The sequence below is a fragment of the Arachis stenosperma genome, chromosome 4 (assembly GCF_014773155.1).
Source record: "Arachis stenosperma cultivar V10309 chromosome 4, arast.V10309.gnm1.PFL2, whole genome shotgun sequence".
In the NCBI taxonomy this organism is placed as follows: Eukaryota; Viridiplantae; Streptophyta; class Magnoliopsida; order Fabales; family Fabaceae; genus Arachis; species Arachis stenosperma.
The window spans coordinates 132,282,898-132,296,065 of NC_080380.1; the positions used below are offsets into that span (position 1 = coordinate 132,282,898).

Below are 13,168 nucleotides of genomic sequence, written 5' to 3' on the forward strand. Positions count from 1 at the left end.
GTCCACACGGGTCGACCCGGCCCAAGTTCTATCCGACCCGGATGCCTGCACTCCAACCGACCCGGACACACGTCCTGTACGGCTCACACCCGGCTGCATGGCAGCGTCCTTGGAGAATTGGGCCTGACCTCACGTGGGGCCCATTACTGACATGTATAAAAGGGGAAGATTGGCTCTTCCCCCGAGGTACGTCACTTTCTACATCACTCCCCCTGCTTGTACGATTTCTGACTTGAGCGTCGGAGTGTCTTTGCAGGTGGCACCCCCCCTCGTCCGTTCACCAACTCAAGTGCTCGCCAGCTCGGCAGACCCTCGATCAGCGCACCCAGGACTAAGACACCCATCATCTATCCACCTTTGCATCTTCTGTCCACCCGACCTGTTCAGGAGCCGACTAACGAACATTGGCGCCGTCTGTGGGGACTCTAAATGGAGGTTGTACTGGGTCTTGGCGACCAAGGCCGGGCTGCCGGAGCGGAGGGGGCAGCCTCCGTCGCCTCGCAAGGGGGGCGGCGAAGGTCCCCCCATCGACGCACGGGGACACGACCATTCGGAGGAACGGGCGGCGATAGCGCCATAATAATGCAAGAGCTGCGCCACCGAGTCCAGAACCTGGAGCGGCAGCTTGCCGACCGGGAGCAGGACGGACGCTCTACCGATCCGAGCTATACCCCGTCTCCCGGAAGCGAGGAGGAAGACTCTTACCGAAGCCGCCCGCGGACGGAAGCAGAGAGTTCGCGGGAGGAGTCACCCATAATGAGGAGACGAAATGACACGATCATCTACTCCCGAGGCAGACCGACCCATCGAGCGACAAGAGGTCGCGAAGACGGAAGAACACGACAACCTGTGATAATGGGCGCCACCCCGTTCCACCGATCTATCCTCGAGGTCCGGCTGCCGAAACACTTCGACAAGCCAACGGACATGAGGTACGACGGAACTCAAGACCCTCTAGAACACCTGACGGCCTTCGAGGCCAGAATGAATCTAGAGGGGGTAGGCGACGAAGTGAGATGCCGCGCCTTCCCGGTGACCTTAGCAGGACCAGAGATCAAATGGTTTAACGGCCTCCCCCAAGGTTCTATCTACAATTTCTCAGACATCAGCCGCGCTTTCCTGGCTCAATTCACAACGTGAATAGCAAAGGCTAAGCATCCTATCAACCTTCTCGGGGTAACCCAAAGACAGGGAGAGCCGACCAGGAAGTACTTGGATCGGTTCAACGACGAATGCTTGGAAATTGACGGCTTAACCGACTCGGTGGCCAGTCTTTGCCTAACGAACGGCCTCCTCAACGAGAACTTCCGGAAACACCTCACCACGAAACCAGTTTGGACGATGCATGAAATCCAAACAGTGGCCAAGGAGTATATAAACGACGAGGAAGTCAGCCGAGTCGTGGCTGCCAACAAACGGCAGTCCGGTTACAGCCAAGCACGGCAGCCCGTCGACGGAGAGAGAGCTAAGGAAAAAGCTAGGGAAGAGGCGTCAAACAGGGCACCTTGACCATTCCCCAGGGTCGGGAAATTCAACAATTACACCCCACTCACTCTCCCCATCGTGGAGGTCTACCAACAGATAGCGGAGAAGGGAATCCTTTCAAAGCCCCGAGCACTTAAGGACCGAACAGGAGGAAACAAGAACCTTTACTGTGATTACCACAAGGGGTATGGCCATCAAACACAGGACTGTTTCGACCTGAAGGATGCATTAGAGCAAGCGATAAGGGAAGGAAAGCTGGCAGCGTTCTCCCATCTTATCAGGGAGCCGAGAAGGCGTTATCGCGACCAGGACGAGGAAGGCAAGACACGCCCGGTCAAGCGGCGACAAGAGCCTGAAGACAGAGACCACGGCCTCACGGTGATAAACGTGGTAACGGCAAAGAACACTGCACCAAAATCCCGGTCGGCACACAAGAAAGACGCCAAGGTACTGGCGATCTCATCTTCACCAGTGCAGAGTACCAAAAAACCCCCGTCCATTTCTTTCGGCCCAGAAGATCAATGGTTCAGCGACGCCCCGGAAAACCCTCCCATGGTCATCACGGCCAGAGTAGGAACCGGCCTCGTCAAACGGATCCTTGTCGACACTGGGGCCGACTCAAACATCATGTTCCGAAACGTGTTCGACGCACTGGGGCTGAAGGATGCCGACCTGACGACCCACCAGCACGGGTTATCGGGTTAGGCGACCACTTCATCAAACCAGACGGAGTCATTTCCCTACCGATCTCGGTAGGACAGATGCAAGGCCGAAGGTCGGCGATGGCCGAATTCGTGATCCTCCGAGACTCCACAGCCTACAATATCATCTTGGGAAGGAAGACAATCAATGATTTTGAGGTCATAATCAACACCAAGCTACTAGTTATGAAGTTCGTCACCGATGATGGATCCATAGGGACCATAAGAGGAGACCTCGAGACGGCGGTCGCCTGCGACAACGCCAGCCTTTCCCTCAGAAAGAAGTCCAAGGAAGCATCCGGCGTATTCCTAGCCGACCTCGATGCCAGAGTAGAGGACAACCCGATGCCGGAACCAGAAGGGGACCTGGAGAAATTTAGCATCGGTGACGAAGGGGAAAGATTCACATTCGTTAACAAGAACCTCCCGCATGAGTTGAAGGAGCCTTTGATTGAAATGATAAGGGCCAACAAGGACCTGTTCGCATGGACGCCAGCCGACATGCCGGGCATTAATCCACAAATCATTTCACACCACCTAGCCGTCAAGCCGGAAGCACGCCCAGTGGCTCAACGAAGAAGAAAGATGTCGGCGGAAAGAACAGAGGAGGTAGCCAAGCAAACGGCCGGCCTCCTAGAAGCAGGCTTCATACGAGAAGTGGACTACTCGACGTGGCTCTCAAATGTGGTATTGGTGAAAAAACACAATGGCAGATGGAGAATGTGCGTGGACTACTCTGACCTTAACAAAGCATGCCCCAAAGATTGCTTCCCTCTCCCCAACATAGATGCACTCGTCGACGCTGCGGCGGGGTACCGGTATCTGAGTTTCATGGACGCCTACTCCGGTTACAATCAGATACCGATGCACCGACCAGACGAAGACAAAACGGCGTTCATAACGCCAGGAGGAACTTTCTACTACAAGGTAATGCCGTTTGGCTTGAAAAATGCAGGGGCGACATATCAAAGGCTGATGAACAGGATATTCCGCGACCTCATAGGGAAAACGGTCGAAGTTTACGTGGACGACATCCTGGCAAAAACGACACGACCTGACGACCTCCTAAACGACCTGGCAAGTGTGTTTGCGTCCCTCCGTCAACATGGTATGAGGCTGAACCCCCTCAAGTGCGCCTTCGCCATGGAAGCCGGCAAGTTCCTAGGATTTATGATAACTCAGAGAGGGGTAGAAGCCAACCCGGAGAAATGCCAGGCAATACTTCAGATGAAGAGCCCGGGCTGTGTCAAGGACGTCCAGAGGTTGGCAGGGCGATTGACATCGCTTTCCCGGTTTCTCGGGGCCTCGGCGACAAAGGCCCTGCCATTCTTCAACCTCATGAAGAAAGGGATGGCGTTTGAGTGGACACCCGCGTGCGAAGAAGCCTTTCAACACTTCAAGGAAATCCTAGCGGCACCTCCCGTTCTCGGGAAGCCAAGGGACGGGGAACCACTGTACCTATACCTCGCTATAACAAGCGAAGCCCTGGCCGCAGTACTAGTGCGGGAGGACGGGAGGACCCAACAACCAGTCTACTTCATAAGCAGGGCCCTACAAGGAGCAGAGTTAAGATATAGCAAGTTGGAAAAGCTAGCCTTAGCACTCCTAACTTCCTCGAGAAGGTTAAAACAGTACTTCCAGAGTCACCAAGTGGTCGTCAGAACGGACCAAGGGATCCGACAAGTTCTCCAAAAACCCGACCTGGCGGGAAGAATGATGACTTGGTCCATCGAACTCTCTCAATATGACATACGGTATGAGCCCCGGCAAGCCATCAAGGCGCAGGCGATGGCGGATTTTTTGGTTGAAGTAACAGGAGACCCAGGCGAAGACATGGGTACACGGTGGAAGCTCCATGTGGACGGAGCCTCCAACCAGACCTTCGGAGGAGCCGGGATCATCCTAGAAAGTCCAAACGGGGTCGTATACGAACAATCGGTCAGATTCGAGTTCCCCATCTCGAACAACCAAGCAGAATACGAAGCCCTCATAGGAGGCTTGACCCTAGCAACAGAGGTCGGCGCAAAAAGGCTGGAAGTATGCAGCGATTCCCAAGTCGTCACTTCCCAAGTAAACGGCAGCTATCAAGCCAAGGACCCCTTGTTGCAGAAGTACTTGGAAAAGGTCAAAAGCTTGAGCCAAAAGTTCGACGAGGTCACGGTCCAGCATGTACCCAGAGAAAGAAACACACGAGCAGACCTCCTATCAAAATTAGCCAGCACGAAGCCAGGGGAGGGAAACCGGTCTCTCATCCAAGGCATGACAAGGGAACCTGCAATTGCACTACACATAACAACCCTAAGTCCTTCATGGCTAGACCCCATCACTAACTACCTAGAACACGGCCAAGTCCCTGGTGACGAAAAGGATGCGGTGAAATTAAGGAGAGAAGCGGCCAAATACGCCGTCATCCAAGGACAGCTGTTCAGAAAAGGGCTCAGCCAGCCCCTACTGAAGTGCCTACACCCCGACCAAACGGACTACGTCCTCAGGGAAGTCCACGAGGGCTGCTGTGGGCACCACATCGGAGGAAAAGCCCTAGCAAGAAAGTTGATCCGAGCTGGGTACTACTGGCCGTCGATGATGGCAGATTCCAAAGAGTTTGTCAAAAAGTGCATAAAGTGCCAACAGAATGCCAACTTTGCCAAGGCACCAGCAAACGAGTTGAGCTTGCTGACGACCTCCCGGCCATTCGCTCAATGGGGAATCGACCTCTTAGGGCCCTTCCCTGTCGGCCCTGGGCAGGTCAAATATCTCATAGTGGCAATTGATTACTATACCAAATGGATAGAAGCCGAACCATTGGCTAGCATATCCTCAGCCAATTGCAGAAAATTCATGTGGAGGTAGGTGATAACACGGTTCGGGATACCAGAAGTCGTCATCTCGGACAACGGCACACAATTTGCTGACAAAAAGTTCACAGAATTTCTCAACGGCCTAGGTATAAGGCAAAGGTTCTCTTCGGTAGAACACCCTCGGACGAACGGACAAGTGGAGTCCGCCAACAAGGTTATCCTCTCAGGCCTAAAGAAGAGGTTGGACAACAAAAAGGGTGCTTGGGCCGACGAGCTAGCGTCGGTCCTCTGGTCTTACCGAACAACCGAGCAGTCCTCCACCAAGGAAACTCCTTTCCGGTTAACGTACGGGGTGGACGCGGTAATACCCGTAGAAATCGGAGAACCAAGCCCACGACTTCTTTTGAAAGGGGTGGAGGAAGCCGTAGAAAAGGACCTGATAGAGGAAGCCCGAGAAATGGCCCACTTGACAGAAACGGCGCTAAAACAAAGAGTGGCGCTCCGCTACAACACCAAAGTGCTCAAGAGGGAATTTGAGCCAAACGACCTCGTCCTGAGGCGAAATGATATCGGCCTGCCGACCCCCGGAGAAGGCAAGCTGGCGGCCAACTGGGAAGGCCCATATAGAGTCAAGAAAGTGATGGGAAAAGGAGCATTCAAACTAGAAAGACTCGACGGCAAGGAAGTCCCGAGAACTTGGAATGCGGACAACCTAAGAAGATTCTACTCCTAGAGGAAGGGCCGGCGCGCCGACCAGGCTAGCTAAGTAGTCGTTTTGCTCATTTATCTCTTGAAATTCTCATAGCGATTTACGTGTCCTTTATACGACTGCTGAATAAGACATACTTGTGCAAATTCTCCATTCTTTTACCTCCGTTTTTCAGATAAATCGTCTTGTCATGACTAACGACAACGCCTAACCCGGGACTGATCACCCCGGGAGGTCACCAACTACCATTGTAACAAACAACTACACGAGAGCCCACGGGCCGCCGATATAAACAACTATAAACCAAAAACGGTTATTAGAAGCGATAACGCAATCGGACAAGTAAGAAAAACTTTATCGCGACAACACGAGCAAGCAACTAAAAAGTCATTGTTCACAAGCCAAAATTAAAACGGCTAAGACTAAATTGTTCATAGGCCAAAACGGCTAAAATCAAGTGTTTACAAGCCAAAACAAAACGGCTAAACAAGAAACGACGAAACAAAGAGTTCATTTCTTGGGAGCATCGACAACTTGGCCATCCTTAATAATCTTGAAAACACCAATAGCCGACGTGTCGAACTCAGGGGCAACAATTTTAATTTGAGCCTTCAAGGCTTCCTCGGTACCCAAAATCGCGCCTTTACCCTGTTTGACGACGTCTTTGTACTTAGCCTTCCACGTTGCCAGTTCGGCCTCTACGGCCTGCTTCTCCTTCTCGACCTCGGCAGCACGCTTCTGCGCCTCACCGACCTGTTTCTCCAATGCCATCTCACGCTCAACCAACCGTTCAACCGTCGCGTCCGATTCTTTCTGCTTTTTCTCAGCGGTTGTGGCCTTCTGTTCGGCGGCAGTGGCTTTCTGCTCGGCAGCAGTGACCTTCTTCTCGGCGGCATCTAGTTTCTCTGAAGACTGAGTCAGCTGCTCCCGAAGAGTTTCAACTTCACTCTTCAACTCATTATTGGCCTTCCCACTGGCCTCCAACCTCCTGTGGAGGGACTCCATCTCGGACAGCTCAAACTCGGCCTTCCGGGCTATCACGGCGCCCCGCAGGAGTGTTCGGTACATCCACCTCGCCTGCCCGGCAAGGGATGACTCGTGGAAGTACTCCTCAGTGCCAGGGATCAATTGGGTATCTATGAAGTTGCTCGCATCAAAGTTCCTCTCCATGACGGTGAGGACCCCTTCAGGGCTTGACGACGCCGTAGAGACTTTCTTCCTCTTTCTCTTCAGGCCGGAGACTTCTACCACCTCCTCCTCATCATCCGGAGTGGGCACCGAACCCCCAATCCCGGTCACCTCACGGATAGGGGAAACGTGGACCGCCTTGCCACCTTCTACCATGGCGCCCTGAGCCGAGGTTCCGATCCCGTCGGTTGCGGCCCTCTGCTCGGGAGCATCCTGGCCCTCCGGAGGAGCATCAGGTCCCTCGGGGGTAGGCTGCTCGTCACCCTCCTCGTCATCACCACCGGCAAGAAAGGTTTGAAACAAGTCGGCAAGGCCCGTCACCGACGCAGACATATCCACTGCAGGAAAACAAAGAAGGTCGGTTAGTCGCCACACAATATCAATAAAAGGAAAAAAGACAAAGGGCAAAGTGAAAAGCTCCTCACAAATATAATTACGGCCGGACTCCCTGTCACCCATGAGGAGATGGGGATTTACCGGGTTCTTCCCAAAAACTGCGTTTAGCACCTCGGCAATCTGCTTATCTACTGCCGACATGCTTTTATAATTTACCTTAATAAAACTATTGGACCCTGCCCCGAAGCTCCAATAAGTCGGGATGAGCCGTACCCCCTCCAAAGACAACCAAAAGGGGTGACGACCTTTGGCAGGGCGGACCTTAAAATACTTGTCCTTAAACCCATGGTAGGAATCTTCAAACAAACCGAAGATCTTCCGACCCTGGGCAGCACGGAAGGACATGAACCCTTTTCTATGTTTTCCCTCCTTGGAAGGGTTTGTGAGGGTAAAGAAGAAGAGGAAGACATCCACGGACACCGGCAGTTCGAGATATTCACAGACCATCTCGAAACAGCGGATCGAAGCCCAACTGTTCGGATGCAACTGCGACGGTGACACGGAAATTCGGTTTAAGAGCGCCATTTGAAAGGCTGAGAAAGGAATGCGAACTCCGACTTGAGTGAACATGGCTTTGTAGAACCAAATCCAGTCGGCGACCTGGCGGGGTTGGAAGTTGATTTCGTACAAACGCTCGTGAGGAGCCGGGACGAAAACGTCGTAATTGGCCTCCTCGTCGGTCCCGCCGCACAAATACTCGGCTTGTCGGAACTCGGTGAGCTCCTCCTCGCCCATTTGATTGGGTGAATCCCTTACATCAGAGACGACCCAAGCATACTGGTCGTACGCCGCAGGGTTGACGGATGCCCGGGAGACCGTGCGAGCCATACCTACATGGGGGTACCATCCAGTTAGTCTAAGAGATCGGTTGCTCAGGCCGAACGCAAACATCACCCTCACGACTTCTCGACTAAGGCTAAACAAGACTGAATGGCTAAAAGAACGAGAAAAAAGCCTACCCTGGAATGGTACTTTCCCCCTAACACATCTACTCGCAACTAAAAGGCTACAACGTCGAAAAACCAAATAACAAGCATACAGAAATAATGCATAAAAGGGAGGTTGATCAGAAAATTACCTGAATTGAGGAAAAAGAGATGGAGTTGCAAAACTGGGAAAATGCAGGATAGATGAATGAAGGCACCACAATAATGCTCCGAAATCTCGCCACAGGGAAGAAAAAGAAGAGAAATGGGAAGTGTGATAAAACACAGAAGCACAAAACCGACTGTTTAAAAAACTGCTCCCCCAAAGCGCGAAAACACCTGGGGGCAGAATAGTCTTTTCAAACGGGGTTTTTCCACCCCATTATGAGCATTCAATGCTCGGCACGAGAAACGGAGCGACGAAACGGTTGCCTACGCAAACCAAAGGACACGCGCGTTGAGAGCGCCTCCTCCCCACGAGCGGCCGACCAGACGACATGCGAAACTACACGCCATTGGTAGCTCCCATGACCACCATTGGCGCGTGGGGGCACTGTTATGGCCTGGCCCAAGGTCCACACGGGTCGACCCGGCCCAAGTTCTACCCGACCCGGATGCCTGCACTCCAACCGACCCGGACACGCGTCCTGTACGGCTCACACCCGGCTGCATGGCAGCGTCCTTGGAGAATTGGGCCTGACCTCACGTGGGGCCCATTACTGACATGTATAAAAGGGGAAGATTGGCTCTTCCCCCGAGGTACGTCACTTTCTACATCACTCCCCCTGCTTGTACGATTTCTGACTTGAGCGTCGGAGTGTCTTTGCAGGTGGCACCCCCCCTCGTCCGTTCACCAACTCAAGTGCTCGCCAGCTCGGCAGACCCTCGATCAGCGCACCCAGGACTAAGACACCCTCATCTATCCACCTTTGCATCTTCTGTCCACCCGACCTGTTCAGGAGCCGACTAACGAACACATATCCTGAGTCTTTTGATCATTTACTGATTATATCAATATCAGCTAGAATCATATATATAAAAGATCACATATTGTTAAAATAGTAAAATACCCTATCTAATATTACTAGTACTTACAAATCGTGAAATTAAAGAGGTTAGTTTTTACAGTGATTATCATTGTCATTTAGCATTCAAACAAAAGAAACTCTTTAAGTATCAGTTGATTAGGATATATATATGTGGTCTAAATATTTAGAATATTTTTAATGTTGTTCGATTTAACTTTAGGGATATTTTAAGACAATGTCCTAAAAAATACTATTCAAACTAATTTTAACTTTTTTTTTTCAAGAGAAGAATTCAAGAAATCATAAATAAGCCTTTTAAAAATACAGGCTACTTTGAATCTTTTAGAATAAAAAATAGAAAAATTTAGTAAAATAATAAAGTAAAAGATTAATTATTATTAATTTTATATTTTTTATAATATGTGCTCCATCTTAATATAAAAATGAGTAACTCTTCGTTTTATTACTTTATCAATATTACTTTGTAAATTAATTACTTTTGATAGTGAATAACTTTAAAAGAAAAAAAAAAGAAAGAAAGAATTAAAAAATTATAATTATAATTATTAAATATCTACACTCTACACACATGCATAGGGCCCACTGAGCGTGAAACACCGCCATTGGCAACCAATATAAGAATGCGAAACTCTCTTCTCAACAATTCCTACGCTGGTTGTGATTTCTCATTTCTCAGTAAACGGTTCTTGTTTTTCTTAAATTTGGTTCTCTGTGGTATTATTGTTCTTTATTTTCCCTTCTTTCTCAATTGCTGGGTTCTTTCTCTCTGCTATTACTTTGAATAATGGGATCAACACTCCACTGTGGGTGAATTCGGAGGCTCGGTTCAACAAAATTTCAAGGGTGAATACGAGGGGAATTGGTGCTTTTGCAAAATCTGCTTGATTAGGGTTGTAAAGAACGTATGAATCAACAATGGTGGGAGGAGAAACTCTATTATCTCCACGTTTCGGTAATGGGGATGGATCCCCCCCCCTTCCTTTTTCTTTGTTGGTTCTCTTTATAAAGATGTTTTCTGTTCAAATCTTTTGCATTTTGCTACTTAACGTCGGAGTCCATTGTAAAGATCGCTTTTTTTTGTGGAAATCATTGCTGTTATGGAATATATTCAAGTCCGAGAAAAGAAAAAGGGCTTGCTTTTTTATTGTGATGTTAGTTTTTGATATCTTGAGAATGAATTGGTTTTGGAAAAGTTGGTTTTTCTTTATTTCCCAAACTATTTTTCTGCTATTGAATTACGGGCAATTGAGTTTTGCCATTTTGATAGTTCTGGGATGCCTGGTTTTTCTCTCTTCTTTTTATGATTTGGATGTGACTCTGGACTTTGAATTTATTTCAATTCTACCTTGCACAACGTATGCTTGAGCCATTTGGGAAAATAATTTGTTGCAGCATGATATATGATTGACCTTTACAGTAGAACAAACTTAGTTGCAGAATTGTTTCAATTCTTTTGTAATGAATTTTTTTACTATGTGGATCAAATAAGATGTTGTCCCTTGAAAAAGTAGTGTAATGATTTGTTGATGGTAAAATTGTACGATAGTTTTCATGATTATTGTGACCCTTGAAAACTGAAATGTGTGGAAGGGTAATATACTTGGCTTTTTCTGTCCAATGATATTGAAATGTAACAATATATGTGGCCCTATGAATTGTGATGAAGGATTTTAGTCCGTATGACTTGACCCTATGAATTTTTTATGAAAGATTTTAGTCCTTATGACCCGATAAAATTGGATAAGATGATATATGTGGCCCTACAAAATTGAACTGTGGCAAAGTATCTTAGTCCCTATGACTCAAGAAAATCGGATACAATAATGTGTGGTCCTATGGATTTGAATTGTGATGAAGGATCATAGTCCCTATGACCCTAAAATATCGGATACAATGATGCGTGGCCCTATGAAATCGAATTGTGGCAAAGAATCTTATCCCCTATGACCCGAATATATCGGATATGATAATATGCTTGACCCTTATGTTGCAAAATGATGTTGTTTTGCTTTTTTTGACCCATGAATATTTAAGTTTGATGGCATAGTAGACCCTATGACCTTAAAATTTGGTGAAGGATTTCTTGTCTCCAATGTGGTTGGAATGTAGTGAAGGATCTCTTGGCTCCAAAATAGTATTTCCTTTCTCTGATGTGCTTTTGTGTTCATGCTTTGAAATTTATCAGAACAGTTAACAGTTAAATATGGTTTTTCTTATTGCAAGTAGCTTTGGATATATAAGCTCTCAAGAACTGACAGGTGTTATAGATAATTATTTTGTTGAAACATGTTATGGATAAATAGAAAATAATTGAGTGATTGAATTCATTATCAATTTGTGTTTTACAAAATTTTGTGTGCAAATCGTTGTTCTTATGGAATATATTCATGTCTTAAAAAAGAAAAAAAGTTTTCTTTTTATTATCTTGAGGATGAGTTGGTTTTGGAAAGGTTGGTTTTTCTTTATTTCCCCAACTATTTTTCTTTTATTGAATTAAGGGGAACTCAGTTTTGCCATTTGGATTTGGAAGTTCTGGGATGCACAATTTTCTCTTCCATTTTTATGATTTGGATGGGACTCTAGAGTTTGAATTTATTTCAATTCTACCTTGCACCTTGTATGCTTGAGCTGTTTGGGAAAAAGAATTTGTTGCAGAATTGTTTCAATTCTTTTGTGATGAATTTTTTTTTTACTTTGTGGATCAAATAAGATTTTTTCCCTTGAAAAAATTGTTGTATAATGATTTATTGATGGTAAAATTGTGCAATAATGTTCATGATGCTTATGATCCTAGAAAACTGAAAAGTGTGGAAGGGTTATTTAGTTGCCTTTTTCTGTCCAATCATATTGAAATGTAATGACATATGTGGCCTTATGGATTGTGAATTTGTGATGAAGGATCAGTAATTGTAATGATGATATATGTGGCTCTGCAAAATTGGATTGTGATGAAAGATCCCTATGACCTGAAAAAATCGGATATGATGATATGCTTGACCCTTATGTTGCGAAATGATGATATTTGGCTTTTTGGACCTATGAATATTGAAGTTTGATGGTATAATTTACCTTGTGACGCTGAAATATGGTGACGGATCTTTTGGCTCCAATGTGGTTGAAATGTGTTGAGGGATATTTTGGTTTCAAAATAGAGTTTTCTTTCTCTGATGTGTTATTGTTCATGTTTTGAGATTTATTAGAACATTGAACAGTGAAATCTGGCTTTTCTCACTACAAGTAACTTTTACATATATAAGCTGCTGCTCAAGAATTGAAAGATGTTATCAGAAAAATAATCGAGTGATTGAATTCATTATCAATTTGTGATGGACTTTTACAGCATCACAACTCAATTGCAGAGTCATTTCAAGTCTTTTGTGATGATTTATTTTTTTGTTCACTTACTACTAGATCAAATTAAAATTTTGTCCTTCGAAAAAAGTTGTGTAACGATTTGGTGATGGTAAAATTGTGAGACAATGTTCACTATTCCTGTGAGTCTAGAAAAATAAAATGTGTGGAAGAGTAATATGTTTGACCTATATATGACTGCAAAATCAAATTCTGGTGATGTATGATATAGCTGGATTTTTCTGTCCAACAAAATTGAAATGTAATGCTATATGTGGCCCTACAAAATTGAATTGTGATGAAGGATCTTAGTCCTTATGGCTCGATAAAATCCGTTATGTTTATCGGATAGGATGTATGCTTGATGCTTATGTAGCAAAATGATGTCAGCTGCTATTTTTTCCTCTCAAATATTTAATTTTGATGGTATATTTGACTATATGAAGTTGAAATGGTGAAGGATCACTTGGTTCCAAAATAGAGTTTTCTTTTCAAAATAGAGTTCTTTCTTTGATGTGTTCTGCTCATGCTTGAAATTTATTAGAACAGCCAAATCTGGTTTTTC

The 13,168-nt window shown here is 46.6% G+C and overlaps 2 protein-coding genes across 2 annotated transcripts; both read left to right on the forward strand.

The window, feature by feature from the left end:
* The first annotated feature begins 429 nt into the window (after positions 1-429).
* On the forward strand, positions 430-2,190 carry LOC130975555 (uncharacterized). Its single transcript, XM_057900331.1, has 3 exons — positions 430-1,081; positions 1,145-1,500; positions 1,582-2,190. Exons 1-3 carry the CDS (start codon positions 430-432, stop codon positions 2,188-2,190), a joined length of 1,617 nt encoding a protein of 538 aa, XP_057756314.1.
* Positions 2,191-3,974: 1,784 nt separating this feature from the next.
* On the forward strand, positions 3,975-5,717 carry LOC130975556 (uncharacterized). The gene is made up of 2 exons (XM_057900332.1): positions 3,975-4,931; positions 5,037-5,717. The coding sequence occupies exons 1-2, from the start codon at positions 3,975-3,977 to the stop codon at positions 5,715-5,717; spliced, it is 1,638 nt and encodes a 545-aa protein (XP_057756315.1).
* Positions 5,718-13,168: the final 7,451 nt, after the last annotated feature.